General features: G+C 43.6%; 1 protein-coding gene across 2 annotated transcripts in view; it reads left to right on the top strand.

The window, feature by feature from the left end:
• Positions 1-25,518, top strand: part of KLF5 (KLF transcription factor 5) — a 90,862-nt gene extending 65,344 nt beyond the window's left edge. For both annotated transcript variants that reach the window (XM_085898614.1, XM_085898613.1), the window contains one exon: positions 23,830-25,518. In XM_085898614.1, coding sequence (XP_085754740.1) covers positions 23,830-24,008 — 179 coding nt within the window. In that variant the 3' untranslated portion in view covers positions 24,009-25,518. The remainder of the gene's footprint in view (positions 1-23,829) is intronic.
• Positions 25,519-25,721: the final 203 nt, after the last annotated feature.

Here is a 25,721-nt window from a genome sequence, read left to right as displayed (position 1 = left end):
CATCACTTGCCTTAATCTCTAATATAAAACTATCTGTATCCATATATAACAATGACACATTATCCTTATACTTTGATTTTAAATTATTATAGTAATAGTCATACATTAACGACTTTGACAAGTCAAGAATTGATTATCCTATATAAATAGGTTTATCCATTTCAATACTCTCTTTTTTCAAATGAATAGCACAAAAGTTCTCTGAAATCACCTCCGCTCATTCAAAACTTGGTCTATTAATTAACTTTGAAGCCTGTTTCCAAGATGTAGCAAGTCTTATGTTTTGTCGATTCCTAACATTTTCCATAGTCTTTCCAAATACAGCATTATTCATTAATTTATAAAAGTCCTTCTCAAAATCTGTTTTTGCTTCTGTTCTCCTTTTTATATTAAAGGCAATATACTTCTTTAACCAATGACTGTTTAAATTTCAAAATCCGATGAATTTTCCTCACTCTCAACCCAGCAGATAAATAATGTCTCAAGTTCCTTTGATGCAAAACACAACTTTCTTATCATTTAATGTAGAAAGTAGTTTTTCTGGAGATTTAACTTTTATATTGAATGACTGTTGGTAATCACTTAACCATTCTTTTCTTGGACTTTCTTTATCAGGGGCATAAGGAAGGTCTTTATGTTTGTGATGAAGTTCTTCTGGATATTTTAAATCAACCTCAAAATAATATCCAACTTCAGCTTCATCCAATTATTTTTGAGAGGAGACAACAATGTCTTGTAAAACTTTTTCATAATGTTTTTCTTTAACCCATTTAAGTTTTCCATAAGGTAAAGATTGAGACAAAGTCCACCCATACAAATTGTTAGCATCATAATACATCAGGAAAGAGTTGTTCTCATTCTTATTATAATCAGGAAGATATTTGTTATTTGCTTTAGCATATCTCGGAACATACTTGAGATATTCCTCCTCGTTTAGCCTTCTCTATCATTAAAAGCATATTTATATCACCGATTAATTCCAAATTTTGTTTTGTCATTTTTGACATAGCACTCCAAGCCAAACCCGGGGCTGTGTAATAGTGAACGGGGTCTAATCCATAAGAATTGTTCTTATGACAGACTGTTCTAAAAGTTTCAAACACATCAACCAATAACAATACATCAGTTTTAAGATACAAATCATGATATTCTCCAAAATTCTTTCAATTAAACTTCTCCCAAACCTTTTTAGCTTGTCTATAATCTCTATCGGAAATATGAGTTTCATTCAACTTGCCATAGAAACTTTCCCTTGAAGGAAGTTGTGTTTCTTTAAACTTCAAAAAATGAATCCATATAGTCATACGGATATATTCCCTTTTGTGATAAGAGATCAATGTCTTTGTGATTTGAGAAATATGAATTAACATTCAGTAAGTTTTTAATATTTGATGCTAAGTTTGATAATGCACTTGCCATGACCTTGTATGTGTCAAGAAATATTATATGGGTTATGGGGGATGTATGAATTGTTTTTGTGAATGGGATATATTTTTGATCTGTGTTAGGAATGACAGAAATATCTCCAGATGTCTTTGAAAGTTCATTTATAAATAGATGCGTGTCATAGTGAGCGTTGTTGTGAAGAAAGACAGGAATAAAGTTTGGCGGCTTGTAATTAAGATTACAACGGGAATGAGCGGGACCTCTATATTTACCAATAAGATGAGAGTGATCCCTAACCTTGACTTCTCCCTCAATTTTCTCCTCACAAATATGACAGATACTGTTCTTTCTAAATTCCTTTTTCTCTCCCTTTGTTAATGACATTGGTTTATCGGTTTTAACCATTATTTCTCTTCGTCTTATGCAGTCTTTTTCCAATCATCTTACAAACTCCTCTGAGGCATCTTCTCCTCTATAAAGTTCTAACTTGTATTCATCACCAACAGATGATTTGATATAATAAACAGAAACCACAAGGAGTATGTTTTTGATATTTATTGGTGTATTATTTATTTGGATTTGGAGAAACAGTTTCTATCTTTTCAAGGATACTTTCAAAATCAGCATATATCACAAACGGATGTTTTATAGATTTGTTAAAATCTTTGAATGATATGTTTGAACCTGCTTTTGGTAAATTGATTACGGTTGATTTATGATAACAATATTTCAAATGTTGATTTAATCGTTCTTTTGTGTGAAAAGAGTTGAGACATCTCTTTCAAGGATACGTTTTACATTTTCTCTTATATAGTTGTGATTTGGTTAATGTTGATAAATTTTTGATGAAAGCATAATGTGATTTTTCCTTTGAAGTAAAGTAGAGAAGGTCAATGTGTGTTTCGTCATTTTTATAGTTGTTTGAAATTTTTAATATCTGAACTTTGTATCTGTTAATCCATACACATTAACAGATAGATTATATTCATTTTCTCAAATTTAGGAATATCTCTCAATGACATTGGAAACTTTACATGTTTAACATTTAATGTATTCTCATATTTCTTATAATGTTCAACCCTTTCAGGATTCCATTGTGGAGGATGTAAGTGAGCAAGAACAGACCATAGAAAACATTTATTGTCTTTGTTTTGAATATTAACAATGGCTTTCTTAAGTTTTATCTCTTTTGGTAAATCAATATAAGAAGAAGCTTGAAGAGGATCTGATTTTAAGATGTGTATATCTAAAAAGATTATTTTTGTAATAACAAATCCACTACAGACTACAGTGTTATCAACATCTTGTTCTTGTCTCTGGAGTTCATCGTAAACATCACATCTTACAAAATCTTGAAATGATGAGATAAAGTGAGGGTTTGTCCTCATGTAGGGAGTAGTTTCATCACCTTCTCTTACCATATTCAATTTTACTCCATATAAAACTTTAAAGTTTTTATTTCACTTAATGTGTTTTTAATTATCATTTCAATACTTTGTTAAACCATATCAACAGCTTCAATGATTGAAGATGGTCCAGGGTCTTGAAAGTGAAACAATCTTATTTGTATATCTATCTATCTATAATTCCAGCAATCTCTGTGTGTGTGTGTCTGTGACCGCTGTTTCTCGACAACCACTGGTCCGATCTAATTGAAACTTGCCAGGTATATTGCGGAGGACCTGAGTATGTGCCTTTTCAAGGTTTGATATTAATCAGACAAGTGGTTCCCAAGTTATGGCCATTTATTTACCAAACCAATGACAGGACACGTTGCTGCGTAGGCGTGGCCGTTGGGGAAGAGATCCTCAGCCGCGTTCACCATTACGGATTACAACGTACGGACTTCCGGAGAGTGATGACTTACTGCATTGTAATAATTTCTCGATTTCTTATGCGCATTTATAGATAAACACAATGCCCCAATCCAGTTGTCGTTTACGAGAGCAAAGGAACGGCCTGTGTGGTTGTTTGAAAGTTTTTTTTGCACGTACGGCCACGCACGTATGGCCACGCACGTACGGCCACACACGTACTGGCATGCGAGAGCGAAGGATGGCCTGTGTGGTTGTTGTTTCTGGCACGTGGTTTGAAATTTTTTTTTTTTTGCACGTACGGCCATGCACGTATGGCCACACATGTACTGGCATGCGAGAGCGAAGGATGGCCTGTGTGGTTGTTGTTTCTGGCACGCGGTTTGAAAGTTATATATGTTTTTTTTGCACGTATGACCACGCACATATGGCCACGCACATACGTGCATGCGAGAGCGAAGGAACGGCCTGTGTGGTTGTTGTTTCTGGCATGCGATTTGAAAGTTTTTTTTTGTTTTTTTTTTGCACGTACGGCCACGCATGTACGGGCATGCACTAGTGTCCTTTAAATGCCCCATCAGTGTTTTCAATGGAGAATTTAGTGGCACTTCCCTTTCTTCATTGTTCTTGTGTTTGCGTGATTGAAGGTGTTTATTATAAAAAAAAATTTAAGAATATCATTATCACATCTATCACAATGTTTTGTTTCTTGGTCAAGTGGAGATATTTGTCTGAAAAGATTGAATGTGTGTTTGTTGGTTTGAAGGTGTTTTTTTTAGAACATTTATATTCATGATTACAAACATCGCAGTACGTTGTATTCACCATATTTATGTAACAAAACTTTGCTTGAAATAAAAAATTTCTTGATGAAAATTTTGTTTAATCAATAGGTGAATCTGTGCATTATTACTATATTTCAGTAGAGGAACATATGCGATTGAGGAATGAAGGCCAAATATTTGAGGATTTTTCTCTTGGTACAACAAAATATTCACATTGTAAGAGTGAGTTAAAGAAACTAAAATCTGGTGGTCTTGGGATATTAGAAACTAATCCAGAAGGAATGAGACAAATTATAAAACATCTGAGTGGTAATCGGGTTAAGATTTTATCATTCGGTTTTGATGTTGACAAAGAAACTCAGCGCAAACGTATGAAAAGCAGAGGTACAAGTATTAGTGAAGAAGAAATTAGAACTCGTATTCATGTTAATAAAGAATTTGATGAAATATTTAAAGAAAAAGATTTATTTGAACACATCTACTTTAATGATGAAGAAAAGGCAAAATTCGCTGTTGGTCTTTATAATTCAGTGAATAATATTTTCCAATAAATCAATGGATGCGAAAGAAAGAGCAAGAAGATTTAAGGAGCATCAAGAGTTGGTTTCAAAAGTTGTAAAACAGCAGGAAGACATAAAGAAGAAATGCAGATAGAAACTAACGGGTGAAGAAGCATTTGAAAGCAAACAAGATAAAAAAATTTAACCACTTTTAAAAACTTTCCAAAGAAAAATTATAGATGCTTCCATAATTTCCACAATAGAATATACTCCAAAAAAACTTCGAATGTTAAAAGATTTCAGTCAAATGACGGAGGAAGAATTAGGGCACATAGGAGAATTAGAATATGATGATAAATAATTATTTCAACAACTGGGAGAGATTAATCAACCCCCTGATTATATTGTGAAGGCTCTTCAAAACAATGAATATTCAGCGGATTCAAAAACCAAAGCAGGACTCATTCCAACGGAACAACCAGCAATATTCAATCTTGTTCAAGAAAAGGTATTGATATTTAATGATGAATTAAGGTTCTTGAGTTCTGCTCAACCCCCTGTTAAACTCACTCCGAGATTAATGTTTCTTCTCACAAAAGATGGAAGACAAGGTTCAACTGTGGGGGATGAATCAAAGTATTGTTGTGGTTACCAGATTCGCAAACCACCATTCAGGTCCCTTAGGTGAGGTATCTCGGTAAGTGCATGTGTAGTTAGGCCCAAACCCGTTGTCTAGTGGGAATACATGTCATTTATACGTGCTGCGACTCTTCAGGATAGCCGTTTTTCTTTTACTATCTTTATTTTGGACCAACCGCCATGATCACAACCACAACATCAACCACCGACCACAACCACCGCTTCACCACAACCGTAGCATCGCCACCGTTCTTGCCCCGCTGTGGCTACCGGTGTTGGACTCATGCAGAATGCGCGTCGAACAGCGTGTACAAAATCACGGATTTTCTGCTTCAAAAACGGATCAAAAACGACACACGCCCACTTTTTGCCGTCCAATCGGTGAGCGAGGGGCGATTTGGCCCCGCCTCCAGAACGATCGATATATGCAAATTTGTGGATCAAAAAGCCTTCACGCCCACTTTTTCTCGGGCCAATGGGGAGCGAGGTGAAAGGTCAAAGGGAGGGGGTCAAAGGCGAAGTTACGGGGGGATAAAAGGACGGTGTTCGTCAGTCACCAAAAAGTCGGAACGAGAGAGTCAGCAGAACGAGGTCGGAGAGTCAAGAAGAGGAGAGTCGGAAGCAGAGGGTCAAGACTTCGCGGGCGGTGGAGCTGCTCGTCGTGTGCGTTGGAGTCGGAACGGAGGGGACGGAGCTGTGGAAAGGCGGCGACACCAGACGAGGGGGTGCTCGCGTCGTGCAGGAAGCTGCACCCGAGGGAGGCCGACAGCGCGACCTGGCCGAGGTGGAGACGCTCGGCGCACATAATAAAGATCCTCTATACCCCGAGCATCAGCAACCCCCCCTCCTGTTTCCCCCCGCGCTGAGATAGTGCCACCAAGGGGGCCCCGTTCCCACCCCCTGCCAGGCACTGTCCACGAGGCCCGCGGGTTGCGGGGCCATCGCCGCTCCGCGTCTCATCACCAGACGGGTAGGCCCGACCCGGTCTCGGCCTCAGGCCTACCCCATTCTTGGGGGATTTCTTTTCCTTGGTTTTGGGTATGTGTTGTCGGCGCCGTCTGTGAAGTAGAATTGTATAAGTGTTGCCGTGTGCTCGGTAGTCGGTATTAGCTCTGCACTGTGTTTTCACTTTTATGTTTGCTTTTTGTGTAAATGGAATTGTGTTTTCTTTTTTTGTGTGCATTTGGTGGAATTGTATTTGTGTGCTTCCCGTGTGCCGCGAATAAATGTGCTTTATTGTTGAACTGTTCTCCCGCTTCGCTTCGTCTTTTCCCCCATTGAATCCCCATCTTGCTTCACGTAAAGGGTTGGTAGTGGGCTGAATACGCCCGATAATTAATCGAACCGTCGAGGTCGACGATAACACCGCTCGGTTATTCTGATAGTACGGAACGGGTCGCTGCGGGGCCCGTGTCCGAAATCGACCTGCGGCGAGGTGCGATCGCCCGGTCTACCCTCCGCGTGGGTACTTAGGTAGTTCGAATTTGGCGAGCAACCCTATCCCACGCGGGGGCTGATTGGCTCGATCGCGGTGAGATCGGAAGGTCCACCCGTGACTGGTTCCCGGCGTTAGTCCGAGAGGGTCACGACTGGATTGTCCGTCCGGTGGGCGACGTGCCGCGATTCGAGTTACGTGGCCGTCGCACGCCGGCGGGCGCGAAAACCGCAACACTGGTGTCAGGTCGTGCGATACAAATTCATCGCCCTCCTCGCGGCACTGGTATTGGAGAGCGGGACAACAGGCTCTCCTGTCTCCAGCGAAATTCACGGGAATCGGTCCAGGGGTGAGAGAAGCGACCCCCGATTCCCTCCAAATTACGAGCGAGCAAATTAACCCTTCACGAGAAGCAAGATGGCGTCTCAAGGCGAGCGGGAGCCGGGGGTATTAGAAATGGATGTAGAATGTGTAGGATCCATGGTCCAGGATGGAATCCCTGAGCAGGAAATGTTGATTGTGCAGGAACACGGACTCGCCCAACTGAACCCAGGGCCCGAGGTGGGTGCGGCAGCGGCCGCAGTGTATGACACCTCCCCCCCCCCTCTCCACCAAGACCCTTCCCCAACCCTTGCCGAAACGGCTCAGCTGAGTGCATCCAACATGGCCCAGCTATGCGCCATGCTGGCGGCAATGAACGAAAAGATGAATGCGAAAATGATCGAAAAAATGGATGCAAACGCAAATGAAATGAAAAACGAAATGAAAGGCATGAACGAAAAGATGGATACATTCACAAACGAAATAAAACGCATGAAAACTAAAATGGTAACAAACATGAAGGAAGAAACGAAAAAGTTCCGGGGTGAGACGCAGAACATGGGCCGATGCCTGCAGGCGGGCATGAAGGCCGTGACCAGGGAGCTGGGAATGGCGACTCCACGTGTGGGAGCAAACGAGCTGGGTGGGGGTGCAACGGCTGACAGGCCCGCGGTGGAGGCGGGTAAGGAAAAAATAATTCGTGGAACGTGTTGGGCGAGGGTCGTGACGATGACCGAAAGGGAAAAATTAAATGGGGAGACCAAAACGTGTGAGACGAGACACGAGGCGACGACAACAGAAATAATAGTTGAGACAAGGGAGGTAAAGGGTGAAGAGTTGGCAGAGACACGGGAGATGGGAACGATAGAGGGAAGACTACACGATGAAGACGGGGTAAGTGACGCGCACGCACACACGGAGGTAGTGGAGGACAATGGGGGTGAGCTCGCGGAGCGTGTAGGGACCCGGTGCGAGCAGCGGGATGGCCTCCTCCAGGAACGAGGGGAGGGAGTATTCCCCCTTGAGGCGAGTCACGACCAGGTGAGTTCGGTCGTGTTTTGCGAGGTTGAGGGGACGAGTGCTGTGGACGGGTGCACGGAGAGCTTGGGGGGTATAGAGGCCCCGGAGACCCTTGTGGGGACACGAATCCCCAGTGTGGTTGTCCCTGTGTGTGTGGTGCAAGGTGTGAGTGCGTCCCCGTGTGTGGAAGCGACCCCGTGTGTGAGTGGTGTGGTGGCGATGGTGCCAGAGTACGTGCTTCCCAGCACGCCGTGTGTGGATGAGGCACCGTGTGTGAGAGAGGCCGTGTGTGTGGATGAAACGGCCAGTATGAATGAGGCACCACGTGTGAGTGGTGTGGTGGCGATGTTGCCGGAGTACGTGCTTCCCAGCACACCGTGTGTGGATGAGGCACGGAGTGCGAGTGAGGCACCGCGGGTTAGTGCCCCCGCGTGTATGAGTGAGGCACGGTGTGTGGATGAGGTACCGCGGGTGAGTGCCCCCGCGTGTGTGGATGAGGCACGGTGTGAGAGTAGTGAGGCACGCGTGAGTGAACGGCCGTGTACAAGGTCGCTGTGTGCCAGGGAGACCGTGTGTGTGAGGGAGCGGTATGTGAGGGAGATGTCGGTCGGCATGCGGGAGCACGCAGCCGCGTCTCCCCGTGTGAATGTGATGGAGTGGACTGTGTGCGTCGTAACACGCAGGTGTGCGTGGGTTGAATGGAGACGACGACGGCGACAGAGGAGAGAAAGCCGAGTAGCGGCTGTAGTTGTTTCGAGGACCGTGCCGGGTTCGCCCAGCAGTGAGCACGCGGTTCGTGCTGTGCAACGCACGAGACCACCACGTGCTCGCTTGCGAGAGTGAAGTCCCGGTCCGGAAACGCACGCGGTGGATTTGCCGATCCCGCGGACGGACAAAGTTTAGGCAGGTAAATGGATTTGGACCGGACGGGTTCTCCACGCGATCGTGTGTGTTAAGCTCCAACGGGCAAAGCACATGTGTTCGCGTGGGAAACCCCTCGAGACGTGGGGCTTGTTTTTTTTTTGCGCACGGTGACGTCATGGCTGCACGTGTGGTTGGAATCCGGCAGGAGGGGTATCTCTGCCGGATGGTCCCGTCCAAGGAGGGACGAGGAACACGTGCAGCTGCATGACGTCACGGGCAGGTGCAAAGTGCGCGAGCTCTGAGTTGCCGCGCAGGTGCTGCGCATGAAAAAAAAGAAGACAGCAAGCCTCACTTTCGGGTGCAAAGGATTCCTGGGAAAGGGGTGGAAGACCCCCTTACCTGGGCACAGGATGGGAAACTAGTTAGGGGGAAGGGTTAGCTTAGTTAGACCGACTTCATGGGGCAGGGGTAAGTCCTCATGGAGTCCGTGGAATGGATTAGTTAGAGGGATTGTAGCCAGATTTAGGTTGGGAAATAAAATGATTTATTTGGAGGACAGTGACAGACTTGTGGATGTGTAGAGGGGACGTAGCTTAGCTACGTAGTGTTAAAAGGAACGTGCTACTAGTGTAAGGGACGACGTGGGAGCACGAGTTAGTTAGGGGAGGTAGATAGAAGGATGGCAGAGTTCAGCGGTGTGTGTGTTGAAGAGTTGGTGAGTTGTGAGGTGAGTACTTGTTGAGTGAGTCAGGCCAGCGGGTCTGTGTGAGTGGAGTGAATGGGGAATGCATGGTGCGATGAGTGATTGGGGGGAGGAGTGACTCCCGCCCAAGGGACCCCGGGGTCAGTGTAGAGTGAGTTAGCTGGGTTAGTCAAATTGAAAAATGGAGGTCGTTTTGTTGTTAGTGGGAAAGTAGGCTCGAGACCCATTTGGAGGGGTGCAGGAGCCCTGTTGACGGGCTTGGGAGCGTGGCTGCGAAAGGTGAGTATCGCTGAGTGGGTACCCCGGGCACCAGGCTAGTCGGCCGCGGTAGGCCATGGCGGCCCATGGGGGCCGGGATAGCGTAGTGGGCACGGGTGCGCCTGCTTGGTGCGGGGGCCCGGGGCGCCATTAGCCGCGTGGGCAGTGTTGTGGGCACGGGTGACCCTCGGAAAGGGGCCCGGGAGGCCGGCCTGCCACGTGTGCGTTTCAGGGGAGGTGCCATAGGGGGCACTCCCTGGTGTTAGGGAGCTGGTAGGCTCGGAGGCAGTGTAGTGCCCGGGGTGCCATAGCGGGAGATTCGGCAGAGGGTCGTGCCTGCCAAAGGGAGCCACGTGTCCCAGCCAGGAGACCGTGTGAGGGCACGGAGAGAAAATTGGGGGCGGGGCCCGAAATTGTAAGGACACCAAGAGACGCGAGGGGAATGTGGGTTGTTAGAACCAATAGTTTAAGCGAGAGGCGCTTGTTGAAAGCCCCGGGGTAGTTTAACAGTTAAATGGTTAGGGTAGATTAGGAGATGTACCCCTCCGCACCATCCATCCCCTCGCTGTCGTTGTGGGCCGCTGGACCCACTTGGTGTTAAGATCGCCGAACTCTGGGGAGGCCATTCTGAGGCTTGAGTTGGGCCTCGACACAGGACGTTAGCTCTCCCTTGTTCCCCTCCGGGAAGGGAACGTAGGGGTTGGGAGTAGGCTAGGTGACAGAATAGGTTAGCCGAACAAGGACGATAAAGGGGGTTAGGGGACGATTTATAGTGGGGAAGTAAAAATAAAAATAAAAAAACAACAACAAAAAAATAAGTTGGGGCTAAATTGGGGTTTGACAAATTAAGGGAGTGGGTATGTACAGTGACAGGCAAAGGCGATAGGTTGGGAGGGAGACAGGTAGGTAGGTCCGAGCCCGCCTTCCAAGTGGCCAGCACCACCGCACTCCCTCCACCAACCTCCACTGAACGGCAAAGGCTGGCCACTTCATCGGCTGGCCGTGTTTTGCTTCAAGGCGGAGGCCGCCAAGTTCATCGGCAGCTGTGTGCTGCAAGGCCTGTGCCGGCCAGTTCATCTGCTGGCTGTTTTTCTTCGAGGCCTGTGCCGGCCAGTTCATCTGCCGGCTGTGTTTGCCTGCAACGGTCTTCTTCTGCGGGCTGTGTTTGCCTGCAGCGGCCTTCTTCTGCGGGCTGTGTTTGCCTGCTCACCTTTGCCATGCCATGCCCACTGCCCACGTTCACCAGCCCCGTTCAATTCTTGCTTTGCCCCCCCCTGTTCATTTCCATGTGCGCCAGGATCAAGGCAACAGTTTGCAAGCTGCGAGAACTGCCCTGTTGGCAGCTACAACACGGGCCTGCAGTGGCAGCCCGTGCACCGTGTTTGTGTCCATGCATCCATTCGTTGTGCTCATTGTGTGTGCCACTTGAGCTGGCACGGAGACTGCGTTTGTGCAGCCCATGCACCGTTGTGGTTCACTGCATTCGGTCCATCCATTCATCCATCCATTCGTTGTGCTCATTGCGTGTGCCACTTGAGCTGGCACGGAGACTGCGTTGTGCAGCCCATGCACCGTTGTGGTTCACTGCATTCAGTTCAAACCGTTCATGCATCCATTCGTTGTGTTCATTGCGTGTGCCACTTGAGCTGGCACGGAGACTGCGTTGTGCAGCCCAAGCACCGTTGTGGTTCACTGCGTTCAGTTCAAAAGGGAAGGCCTTGGACTGCGTGTGAGCAGCCAGCCACGTTCCCTGTCACCTGCATTGTTTGAGCCAGAGACTGCATGCGGGCAGCCTGGCTCCCTGCTAACTGCTTTCTTTGCAGAGTCAATGATCCTGGGCCATGGTTTAGTGTAAAATTTGTAAGTTAAGGTAAGATGTACTGTAAATATGAGTGCGCCCCCGGCATGTATGTCTTAGCGCCGGCAATTTTATTGAAGTCGTCCGTATGAGTGAGTTTGTTTAGATAGTTACGCAGCCCTCAGGTTATTTATTTTGGGACACGAATACCATGAATGTCGCACTCAGGGATCCGTAGGTAAAGTGTACTAGGGGAAAACTACACATGATGGCACACGAAAATTTGACGACTCGGGACGAGTCTGTAAAAAGGGGAAGGGGGTAGTGTGGTTTACCAGATTCGCAAAACCACCATTCAGGTCCCTTAGGTGAGGTATCTCGGTAAGTGCATGTGTAGTTAGGCCCAAACCCGTTGTCTAGTGGGAATACATGTCATTTATACGTGCTGCGACTCTTCAGGATAGCCGTTTTTCTTTTACTATCTTTATTTTGGACCAACCGCCATGATCACAACCACAACATCAACCACCGACCACAACCACCGCTTCACCACAACCGTAGCATCGCCACCGTTCTTGCCCCGCTGTGGGTACCGGTGTTGGACTCATGCAGAATGCGCGTCGAACAGCGTGTACAAAATCACGGATTTTCTGCTTCAAAAACGGATCAAAAACGACACACGCCCACTTTTTGCCGTCCAATCGGTGAGCGAGGGGCGATTTGGCCCCGCCTCCAGAACGATCGATATATGCAAATTTGTGGATCAAAAAGCCTTCACGCCCACTTTTTCTCGGGCCAATGGGGAGCGAGGTGAAAGGTCAAAGGGAGGGGGTCAAAGGCGAAGTTACGGGGGGGATAAAAGGACGGTGTTCGTCAGTCACCAAAAAGTCGGAACGAGAGAGTCAGCAGAACGAGGTCGGAGAGTCAAGAAGAGGAGAGTCGGAAGCAGAGGGTCAAGACTTCGCGGGCGGTGGAGCTGCTCGTCGTGTGCGTTGGAGTCGGAACGGAGGGGACGGAGCTGTGGAAAGGCGGCGACACCAGACGAGGGGGTGCTCGCGTCGTGCAGGAAGCTGCACCCGAGGGAGGCCGACAGCGCGACCTGGCCGAGGTGGAGACGCTCGTCGCACATAATAAAGATCCTCTATACCCCGAGCATCAGCAACCCCCTCCTGTTTCCCCCCGCGCTGAGATAGTGCGACCAAGGGGGCCCCGTTCCCACCCCCAGCCAGGCACTGTCCACGAGGCCCGCGGGTTGCGGGGCCATCGCCGCTCCGCGTCTCATCACCAGACGGGTAGGCCCGACCCGGTCTCGGCCTCAGGCCTACCCCATTCTTGGGGGATTTCTTTTCCTTGGTTTTGGGTATGTGTTGTCGGCGCCGTCTGTGAAGTAGAATTGTATAAGTGTTGCCGTGTGCTCGGTAGTCGGTATTAGCTCTGCACTGTGTTTTCACTTTTATGTTTGCTTTTTGTGTAAATGGAATTGTGTTTTCTTTTTTTTGTGTGCATTTGGTGGAATTGTATTTGTGTGCTTTCCGTTCGCCGAGAATAAATGTGCTTTATTGTTGAACTGTTCTCCCGCTTCGCTTCGTCTTTTCCCCCATTGAATCCCCATCTTGCTTCACGTAAAGGGTTGGTAGTGGGCTGAATACGCCCGATAATTAATCGAACCGTCGAGGTCGACGATAACACCGCTCGGTTATTCTGATAGTACGGAACGGGTCGCTTAAGTGGCCCGTGTCCGAAGTCGACCTGCGGCGAGGTGCGATCGCCCGGTCTACCCTCCGCGTGGGTACTTAGGTAGTTCGAATTTGGCGAGCAACCCTATCCCACGCGGGGGGGCTGATTGGCTCGATCGCGGTGAGACCGAAAGGTCCACCCGTGACTGGTTCCCGGCGTTAGTCCGAGAGGGTCACGACTGGATTGTCCGTCCGGTGGGCGACGTGCCGCGATTCGAGTTACGTGGCCGTCGCACGCCGGCGGGCGCGAAAACCGCAACAGTATTTTGATCAACCATTGGATATGAAAAATAATGATGATATAGTATATATTGATTTATTAAACTCGCTTGATTATGGGGAGTTTGTTGCCGGTAAAGGAAGGAAGAATTAAAAGGAAAAACATTATTGAGGCTTTAAGTAGGCTTGGTTCAGGTGTTAGTTTTCTTCCAAATGACCCATCATAATTAGTTAATAGATTGTTATTGCTGTTCGGTAGCAAGAAGGCTGGAAATAACAATTGTTTTAATGAAGCATCAGCCATTTTAGACCAGTTGATGAACATGAAAATAATTAATAAATGTCAATACAAAGACATTTTATCTCGTATTAAATAAGATGAGAAGCACACTCCTTAGTTTTAATTTCACAACAAGCAACCACACATCTGCATTCCCATACCCACTACAACTTGACGCAACAAAAGAATATGAGGCGTCTTTATTGTCTATGGAAACTTATGATACCTTATTTAATATCACCGAGAAAAATGACAAGTTTAGTTATAATCCGGGTCGTGGATACAAAACGATAACAGTTTCACCCGGAGCATATGAGATTTCTCAAATATCTTCCGAAATTGTTCGTCTTATGAAAGAACAGGGTGATGAACCAAAAAATATTGTTATAGATATTCAAAAACATATTTCAAAATCAACGATTAAACTTAAAAATAACTATGGGGTTGATTTCACAATTGATAATTCATTTAGAGAGTTATTGGGTTTCTCCTCAAAAAAGATTGAAACGAATGGGACGTTTTACAGTGATAATGTCATTCAAATATCCTCAGGCATAAATTCGGTATTTATTCACTGTGATTTCATTGATGGTGCTTATAATGATGGAATAACAACAAATACAATATTTTCATTCAGCGCATACTCAACCCCAATTGGTTATAAATTCAATATGTAACCCAAAAATATGGTTTATCTACCGGTGTCACGAAAAACCATATACAGAGTAAATTTTAGGATAACCGACCAAGATAATCGCATGATTTCTTTAAATAGAGAAATTATATCCATCAGAATTCACCTACGTGAAGTTTTCCAATAAATAAATATGATGGCTATTGTGAGGAAACACGAGTGGGGAAAATATAAAATAATTACAGGGGATGGGATGTTCCTTTCCTCATACTACAAGGGTGAAGGTACTGTATGTATCTTGGTCGGGGATACTATAAACCTAAGAGACAAAGGGGTGTCCGACATCAATTTAGAAAAAAAGGAGATGGGATAATTGATATTCTAATGGGTATAGGTTCAACTATTCTTAAACATAAAGACCTAATTGGTTCAACTGCTTGTGCTGTGGGAAATGTAGCGGGTGCTATAAAGAGTATAAAAGATGCCCAAAAGGAATCTCATAAATTACAAGCAATAAAAGCAATTAAGAAAGGCAAAACTCAGTTGTCTCCCCAAGAACGACAGAAAATAATTCAAATACTTGGGTCAGGGTTTCAAAAGTTTTAACATCTTTTTTTCCTAAATAAATACAAGTATGGAAGCAATTGATAGTATCTATGATTTGGATGATACCATTGTCATCTCAAACTCTACTAAAACACAAGACTACTTCAAGGTTAATGCAATAAAGGGAACAGACTGGAATAAAAAGTTTTGAAATAAATAATCAACAAACTTATTTGAATCTAGCCGAAATCTTCTTGTTGTGTAAATTTACATTCACTAAGGCTGCGACTTACACAAACGCTACACTCGTAAATGATTTCTTCTGGAAAATGGTTGATAGTGTTCGTTTGTATATTGGAACATAAGAAGTTGAAGCGGTTGATTATGTCTCTTCTACATCTGAAATGAAGAAATTTACACTATATTCATTTAGTGATAGAATGGGAAAGGGGCTGTCGAAGGTTTTATTCCTGATATGTCAACAGGGACAAACACAGACCCTGGATATAGTCAAAGGAAAGGAATGTATATGATGATACAAAAGCAGATAATAGTTTTACTGTGGCAGTTCCTCTTAAAGGTATGCAGTCATCCCTCGCTATATCGCGGTTCACCTATCGCGCCCCCGGTTCATCGTGGGTTTTCCCTTGGAACCTAACCATTTATTTATGAGGATTCCCCCTAGATATATCGCGGTAATGATATATAAAATATAAATTATTTAAGCAATAAATTATAACGCGTGGCGCTCGACCAGTCACACAACGCATGAGACAAAGTTTTGCTTGTGAACTTCGAATATTTTCTACGTTTTTTCTCCAAGCCCTACGATGCTGCCCAAACGCCCTGCACCTTCTAAGGCTTCTGGCAAGGAACCGAAGCGCCAAAGGAAGGTCCTGATGCTCCAGGAGAAGGTTAAGATGCTAGATATGCTTCGGGAAGGAAAAAGGTTTGCTGCGGTTGGACGATCACTGCCAAACCGACCAGACCAGACGAGTCGATCTCCGGGACCTCGAACCCGATCACTGCCAAGCCGACCAGACCAGACGAGTCGATCTCCGGGACCTCGAACCCGATCACTGCCAAGCCGACCAGACCGGACGAGTCAATTTTTGGGGGAGGCATCCATTCATCGCGGATTTTCACTTATCGCGGGAGGGGGGGGGGGGTTCGCGGATCTTGCTGGAAGATGACTAATTCATAGTAATGTCTTGCTTCCTTCTCAATGCCAGAAGGAATCTTCTCTGCAGCTTGTCCACATATCTATCTGTGTTGTTTGTCACTATTTGTCCGGCTTCATTCTCAAAGAAGAAATGTGCCATTATACCACTACATCTGAGAGCACACCAAACTGAATTTTTCGACAGAAACTGGTTGTTCCATATGTTTGTGCGGTTGGTGTTCTGCCCAAAATCTCATGTTCTGTTTGATCACATGGCCGCTGAGATGGAAGTGGGCTTCATCCCTGAAGAAGATGTCAAGAAAATCCTGTTTTTTCTTCAATCCACTGGGCAATGGTGGTGCAGAATTTGAACCTTTCCCTCTTATTAGCCGTGTCATATTGCGAACGCTGGCTCTAAGAGAGCTCCGCGTTGTTCTTCTTCTTCTTGTTCTTCTTCTTCTTCTTCTTCTTCTGGTGAAGACAAAACCTTTGACGTGGCTCTTGGACACATTTGTCCTTGTTTCTTTCAGTCTGGTGCTGCAGTTAACTGAATCTTGTATAGTTTCAGATCACCATGTATGATTCTGCCAACAGTCGTGTGAGAGGTTCCCATCAGCTGTGCAAGTCGGCATATCGACCTTTTTGGAGAAACCTGCAAAGCATCTCTTACAGCCTCTATCTTGTTGGGTGTTCTCTCTGAAGGTTTTCGACCACTGTGTCCTTTAATTTGGTCTTTCACACTTCCAGTATCTATAAACTTTTCAACAATTTGATGGTTTGTATTGTGGAATGCTTGCATTTGGATAGACCCTATGAAACTGACTTTGTGGAGAAACATATGACTTCATTGCAAAAAGTTTCTAAATGAGCCTCTGCTGTGGCACAGATAAATTGTTCGGCATGGTTGAAACTTCTCTGGAAAAAAAACTTTAAACCTTGTGTTTTATAATTGGGCAGCAATTGCAGGCAGTTCAGTTCAACAGTTTAATGACATCTCTTCTCCAACCCTTCTCTCCACATCACTACTGGTTCACCACCATCATTTCCGGTTCATCATGCATTCATTTGTAATCACGTAACTCCCAATACCACACCTTGTTCTTTAGGTGACCCGAATTTTTTTAAAAAGAGGGTCACATTCATAAAATTATTACAGCTGTTTGAAAAGTTGCACATCATTTTGGACCACCCTGGTATTGTACTTTATATATTCTATACCATTAAAAACTTCCTGACCTTCCTACCCTATATTCTCAAGATGCATGTTACCAGAAACAGATTTAAAATCCACTTCACCTAACTCTGATTAATGGAGTGTCTTGTACATGTATTATGTGAATTATAGGATAGTGAGGAATTAAAAGCCATTGCCTTTGCATTATGAGGCATGAATCCAAAACTGTTTGTGCATTTTATGTTGGGTTACGATTTTTATTTAATTATAATCTTTCACCCTGAAGGCATTGCACCATTTCCTTTTTTCTTGCATGAGGTATCATAAAAGTATTCAAGGTGACATGTAAGATTTATGACTTGACATTCAAACTTCAAAGATGAACAAATGTCTAAAAGTAAGAAATACTGCCATTTTGTCAATATTCTTGCAAACTTTTTTAAAATTCCTGTCATCAATCCTTCTCAATTCAATTCCATGCTCCTGAAAACTGAAATAACTTTTGAAAGCTCTGGACATTTGTTCCATTAATCACAGAACAATATGCAGTATGTTGAAATGTTTGTTTTGTGAAATAGTAATTGCTACGTTTATTTTGGCAATTGGTTTTATATAAGTGTTTCTCACATCTCTACCCAAACCAAACCAGAACAAGAAAAAGAGCAATTGGAGATTGCAGACCCTCGCCAGTACTTGTTTTGTGTAGTTTTGTGTGGTGTATCTTGTGTATGCTTGGTGTAAGCTTTATGGTTAGGGTAGCGGGCTTTGGATCCTAGGGTCCTCAGTTCAAATCCTGCTCAGCTGTTGAATTAATACCAGGTGGGGTTAACTTGGCCTGTTATCCTTTCGAGGTCGGCAAAATGAGTGCCAGCTTGCTGGTATACTGTGTCGGAATAGCGACCCATCCAGGATTGTGTCCAATAGCCAAGGAGACTGCTTAAGTAGCACCAATGCTCGGCACAGAGAATGGTCCCAATCTCCTCCTCCTCCAATCTTGTGTGGCATTTATTTACTGGTGTGTTACATAATTAATAAGAGACAAAATTAGAACTGCCACTTTATAACTGTTGGCAGTGATGACCTGGTACCAAGACGTCCCGCTTTGATGCAACTCCACTTTCATCGGACGCATGATCCTGATCCATGATGTTTGTAGATCCTCGTGGAGGATCTCTAAGTCTTACTCGCGTTGTTGTTCTTCTGCTTCTTCTTGTGGACTTTTTTGTTTCACAGCCTACAGTTTTCATCGAAACTTCCTGAAACTTGGCATATATATGTAAAAATTCCCTGCGCAGACAGTAACTATCTCCGATTTTGAAAATTCCTCCAAGAAAAAAAGTTATGACGTCAAAATATCTCCGCTAATGGGAATCGCCTAAAAAATTATCTCCGAAACTGGGCAAGCCTTTTGAATTCTGTTTGCGGGAATCGAACAGGGCATTAGCAGAGATGAATTACCACACATATGATACATCACTATGACATCATCAATTTTTAGACATTTTTTGTTTCACAACCCAGAGTTTTCAGCGGATCTTCGTGAAACTTGTCATGTATATGCAGAAAGCCCATGCGCAGGCAGTAACCATCTCCGATTTTGGAAATTCTTCCTAGAAAAAAAGTTGACGTCATAATATCACCACTAATGGAAATCGCCTATACCATTATCTCCGAAACTGTTTGAATTTTGTTTGTGGGAATCAAGCCGGGCATTAGCACAGATAATTTATCGCAAACCTGATACATCACAATGATGTCATATTCGTTTTGATGACGTCATCAAGAGGACGAGGATCTTAGCTCATTTGAGCTTGTTTAAAATTATTATTCAATTGAATTCAGAATGTGATTAAAACAAGTTCAATTCAGATCAAATGGAAGACGAAATAGGTACAGTCCTGCATTGGAGTCATCAGAAGGAACCTGAACAAGCAAAAAGCAAAGATGAACTTATGAGGAGGAACCTGGATAGGATTCCCATTTCAGCTGCTATTCCTCTTTCCTCAAACCTGTCCAGGCACAACCATTTATGTGAAGTTTATCTCGCTGTTCTGCAGAAGAAGATTTTTTTTTATATGTTTTAGGGTAAATCCAATATGGCTGCGACACCACGTGACCTATGACATCATAATTATCATTGTAACATTCTACATGAGTAGTCGCACCAATGGTGAAAATGTTGTCTCAATCTGACAAGCGGTTACAGAGAAAAACATGAAAGTTCTGTGTGAACAAACAGACAAACAAAATAAACAGACAGACAAACAAACAAACGGACCCCAATGCAATACCCTCTCATTTGGCACAGGTTATAAAATATACAAGGAAACATGGGCACAGATGCCATAAATGGTGCACCTAACTTATGGCAACAATATATCTTTTTGAAACCTGGAGGTAAAATTTTACCTGCATGGTCCAAGATACCTGAAGCATAATTCATATACTACACTCATGTTGTATCATATATCATGACTTGTCTTGGTCTGTTGGTGATGAAAGTGTGTGCTCATAATCATCCCATGCTCCAGAAGCGAAAAGCGGGGTTAAGCAATCGGTCACGTACATTAAACAGTGCCTTCAGAAAGTATTCACACCCCTCCACTTTTGTCACATTTTGTTGTGTTACAGCCTGAATTTAAAATGGATTAAATAAAAACAAAGTTGTCACCGATCTATACAAAATGCCCCACAATGACAAACTGAAAATGTGTTTTTACAAATTTTTACAAATTAATTAAAAATGAAATGCTGAAATGTCTTGCATCAATAATTGGCCAACAATAATAATTCATATAATTCATGCAATGGCATGCTGGGGAATCACCCTGAGTGGCTTCGAGGGAGATAAAAATAAAGCTGCCCCCGCTGGTTAATCATCACAAACAATCATTTTATGAACAAAAAATTGTAGGAATAATTACGGACCCCTATTTGGTCTGGGCACCGGGGGAGTTACGCCGCCTGCCCACGCCCCCCCCCCCGTCCCTTTTTGGCACCCCTGCTCGCACCAAGTCCTTCCGTGGAGTAAGTATTTTCTAAATACGATATAGTTGATGAATTGTTCAAAAAGCATTTTTAAACATTCCACTGGTTTGTAGAAGTGCTTTATAGCACCAGGAATGTTCATATAAATTAGTTATTATACAGTTAGTAAGAGTATCACTCAGTGGTAAGCCAAATTGTATGTGCTTGGTAATGTGAGGGTAGAGTGCAAATTGTAATGTTCAGTAACATATGTTGCTTTGTAATATAACATGATAAAAAATAATATGTACTGCACGACAATTAATGAAAGCCTTCAGAAATTAGAATAAACTTCAACAAGTATAACTGTAAGCTATATGTAGAGAGGAAAAATAATAACAACAACACATTGCTGGATTGACTGGTTGTTGAGACACAAATGAGTTTGTTGACGACCCACCCTTTGGAGAGGTGTTGGACTGGAAGTCAAAACCTCGATGAAAAATGGGGCACAGATGATGAGCCAGGCAGTCAGAGAATTGGTCAATCACTAACAAGCTACTAAAGCTCTTAATTTAGAAGTACAACTATATTAGCCGTTCCTGTTCATTAAATCTTTACCCTCATGGCTGAATGGAGCAAACATGGATGTCACCCAAAATTCAAAAATTGACGTGTGGTGGAAATGGCGCCACATTTGGTGGTAGCCGGTATTACAAATAATCTTCCTTTATTTTATGTTCTGGAAGACATGTTGTGATTAATAAAATTTCTTTTGAAAATGACAAAAATTATAAAGTGCATTTCCAAGACTGAACCACAGCACTTCCACAGGAAGGTAGGTTGGGAAAAGTACTCCCACCTGGGCAGGAGTGCCCACTAGTGATTATAATTGTCGTGAAGAAGAGTTTTATGGAAGAAAAAAAAACTCTGCATGTGCATACTTACTATATGAAGGTATCATGTAATGGAATACAAGTGTGTCGTGCAAAGTTTGTCATTTTTACATCATATAGAATGAGGACGGCAGGGCTGGCAGGATGTCCTAGAGGTATGCACACTTCCCTCTAAGCCATCTCGGCTGGGTTTGAATCATGACCCAGCTATAAACTGTTATCGCAGTGTTTCACAGACGAGGTAATTCATCAATGTGTGTTCCATCCCTCGGATGGACATTAAACAGGCTCCTGTCTGCCTGCATTAGTTGGTGGATGTTAAAGACCCCACAGTGTCCTTTGCAAAGAGTAGACGAGCTCTCGCTAGCACCCTGATCAAATTACAAGTTCCTGCCCGAACTACTTTGTCAATTGTCCGGCCTAACCAGCCGGTTCGTGAAGGAGTTGGGCCAAAAAGATCCCCCAGTCAACCCCACAAGAACGGAATAATTGTGGCCGTTTAAGAAGAAGAAGAAGAAGAAAAAGAAGATAGTGAGGACTTCCAGATCTCGCAAAAGTTTTAATATAGATATTGTTTTGCTCAAAGTCATTGCCACACAGAAAAAAAAACATTTCATACCAAGCAAACCTTGCCGACTGAATCATCGGTCGTGGATGTCATCACCAGCGTGTCAGCCCATTAATCACAATACTGCTCCAATGAGACACACCAGCACACACAAAAGGTGCCCCAGCCAGCGAGAATATACAAGAGACAAAAAAAGTATACCCTACAAACCCACCACCTCTCCCTCATACACAAACCTCATACAAAAGATGATAAAATTTACCATAGCATCATGTACCATTCCCGATACAGAGCGTCGGTTCTGCCAAAGCAGTTTCTTGGGACGGGTTACAATCATGGATGGGTCGCTACCCCGACATAGCAAGTCAGGGCAAGAATTTGGAATATTGCCAGAGTGCCAGTGATAGCTCATAATAAACAAGAAAAAAATAAAACATATACAAATAGAAAATATAAATTAGAATGAAACAAATTAACACACTGCAATAATACACAATACATTCTCTGAAATATACCAGGCATCTTCTTTTGTGTCTGCAGGGTCACAGGTGGATTATAATTTACTATCTTTTAGACACAAGACTTTCAGTCAGCACCATGACTAATGTGGATGTAAAGGAAGACACCTGGTGGCTTTCAGAAACAAGGTTTTCAAGCAAAAGCAAGACTGAAAGATACCTATTGTTTACATAACCTATTGTTCACATCACAAGCTACTTTTTTTTTCTTCAACCTCTTTCTCTCAACTCATTTGGTCAAAATAAATTTGAACAGATGCCAAGGCTCATGTGAGAGCTGGACATCAATATGTGGTGGGAAAACTTAGTAAACACAGAGCAGAGTGGTAAAGGATGACATGGCACAAACAAATCAGCAAGGATGGAAGAGATTGCCAACAGGCAAGGGAGACCGCTTGAGATTGTGGTGGGCTGCGGTCTTGAATGATTGGACGAGAGGACAACACAGTCGAGGCAATTGTCCTTTATTTTGTGGTTTGCTTCCATATGCCAGCTCCTGCTTTTCCTGCAAAGGGTTGTTTATATCCACCAAGTTAAACGACCAAACCCGATTTATTATCACTTTTTGAGATTCATTGTCTCTTAAATTGTATGCTCCTGGGTTCTTTTATAGATCAAAATTATTCACTAAAACTGCCATTCAGAGTAATCCCAACACCACCGACCACCACCTTCCGAGTGGACTTTAAAGATCCCACGGTGTCTTTTGTGAAAAGTAGGCGAGTATGCCAGCACCACAAAACGAATTACACATTTCAACCCCATCAAGCTCATGTCGAACATTGTGCTTGGTCAGCTAGTTCATGAAAGACTTGGGTCAGTCGACACAACATATATATATATATATATATATATATATATATATATATATATATATATATATATATATATATATATATATATATATATATATATATATATATATATATATATATCAAAGTTGTCTGGTTGTTGTACAAGAGTCTCAATAGCCCTATTAAAGTAATACGCTCTTTGTTGTTGTGCCAAATCCTGAGTTGCACTTAAATAGTTTTGTTTTGACAGATCTACAACTATGAAACTCCATTCCATCAGTGATGGTCTTTTGGTGCATCATAACACAATTTATCAAATTGGAGCATTTGTGGATATGCTCTCCTTCAGGATGCCCTGACCATCAGCTTTTTGAAAAATTCGTTCATATTTTCTTCACAAACAAAAGCCTGAATGTCAATTAATCATAATAATAATCCCATTCCTTTCATGCCTTAAAGGAACATTGGGCTGCCAAAGCAGTTTCATTGGCAAGGAGTACAGTCCTTGACAGATCACCACCCCAACACAGGTTACCCCAAATGGTTATTACCCCAGTCCACTGGTACTCATTTCACCAACCTCAGAAGGATGACAGGCTGAGTCAACCCCACCTGGTGTTAATTCAACAGTCAACAAGGGCTCAAACTCAGGACCCTAAGGTCCCAAGCCACCTACCTTAACCACTAAGCCAACACCAGGCTGAGTGTCAATTGGTCTCAATTATCTGCTTTTTCCTGAAGGAACAACCTTGTTGTGGGATTACAAAAAGAGAACCACCTTTAATAACCTGTTCTTATCCATGTGCTTACAGGAGAGAAGCCATATCATTGTTTGTGGGAGGGCTGTGACTGGCGTTTTGCTCGATCTGATGAGCTCACTCGCCATTATCGCAAACATACCGGTGCCAAACCATTCCAGTGTCCTGTGTGCAACCGCGCCTTCTCTCGCTCTGACCATCTTGCACTGCACATGAAGAGACACCAGACCTAGAGGCCTATCATTCACAATTAAGCCTTTCTGTGTACCCAATGCTTTGTTCCCCACCCAACCGTGCTGAGAAATGCAGTAACGGTAACACCGTGACATTTTCGTTACCCTGCTGAACAACTTATCGGTTATAGCCCATTGTGCCTTGTCAAATTACATTGTCGTTCCTTGGCTGAACCATATCTGGATTGTACTTTGTTAAAATGCACTTTGTTACACCTGTGCCTAATCAAAGCACACTGCCCTATACTGTACCCTACTGGGTGAAGCTCTAGTTTTGGGCCTGAAAATTCTGCAACACATTCCATTTTGTATTTTTTATATCAATGTCAACCACATCGCAGCAACAGCAGACAAGGCTGGCTGTCAGGACAAGGAAGTCAAATCCAACAGATCACCAGATCACTGAGATGGAAAGATGAAGCAACCAACAGAACAATCGGCCTGGAAGACATAAATTGAAATGCCAGACACACTTTCAGTTATGTTTATAACTGCATTCCTTAAGGTGGCTTGGTGGTGAGCACAAGGTTCCAATTGTTGTTGGTGTTGATGATGTGAGATATGAATGTGATTCTTAGCCTGAGTTCTTCAGTTACTTTGTTCACTTTACAGACACATCTTTTTTTTTTTAAGGTTTTCTTAAAAAGGGATTATTTTTAAAATCAGATATCTGAAATGCCTATACATCGTTGTGATGATGTTAGTACAGTACAGCTTTCACCGCTGTATATATCACGACTCATGACATATCACCACTCATAGGAATGGCTTCAAAATTAAGGTCCACAACCTGCACAACATCGACAGCACACCGACGTTGGCTCAAGGTAATTTTACACCATATTGCCAACGTTGGACCGATGTTAGAAATTTGCTTGCGACCGTTCTGACGTTTGCCGATGTATTGCCAACATTATCCTAATGTCATTGTGCTATCTCGGAAGTTTGGGAGATTTGACTGAACAGTGGTTGAAAACCAGAACTGAGAAAAATCAAACTTTTGTACATTATCAATTCCCTTATTGTGCAACAGCTGGCATTATGAATCAACAACGATTCGTGTATGTGCATTTCCATCGGGGATTTTCTCTCAAAATTCCCACTGCACCTCTGACATAGTAAGACCATTTCACCACCACTTTAGTGCCTCAACCCCCACCCATTGATTTCACTCGGTTGTGCTTCACTGCAAGTCTGTTCACCGATGATGTCTCAAAGGCAACCGACCCTTGGTGTGAGCATCTAATGGTAGTGGAACGCAAACTGCACACTTCCCGATACTGTATGGGCGTTATGATGATCCAATGTACATACAAAGCTGCAAATGATGAATGTATATATTTTGTGAACAGTGCTGTAAATTTGATCCTTCTTCATTTTTTTAAATGTTATTATGGGTGCCTTTTTTTGTTTTGTTTTTAGTATTTTTCTTGGGATGGAAAAAGCTATTAAATGATTTTGTAAACACTTTGTTATGCAGAGCTTTGTATTAAAAACTATCACAACCTTTTGTTTGCTGTGTTCAGTGCAATTCTGTCAGAGGAGAGGAGAGTTTGTGCTACTAGTACGTTTTGTGGGTGAGGATTCGGCCGAGAATGCTTGGTGGTGTGCGCCTGAATTTACAACAGAAGTCCAAGCAGAAAACTTGTATATTTGCAAGGGTACCAGCACACGATGACCGATTGTTTCCAAAAAGGCATCGTCAGATCTTTG

Source organism: Eptatretus burgeri, chromosome 10 (genome assembly GCF_056783735.1).
Source record: "Eptatretus burgeri isolate ZD-2024b chromosome 10, Ebu_testis_v1, whole genome shotgun sequence".
NCBI lineage: Eukaryota > Metazoa > Chordata > Myxini > Myxiniformes > Myxinidae > Eptatretus > Eptatretus burgeri.
Note: the sequence above shows the minus strand (reverse complement) of the source record. Positions and strands in the feature narration are given on the sequence as shown.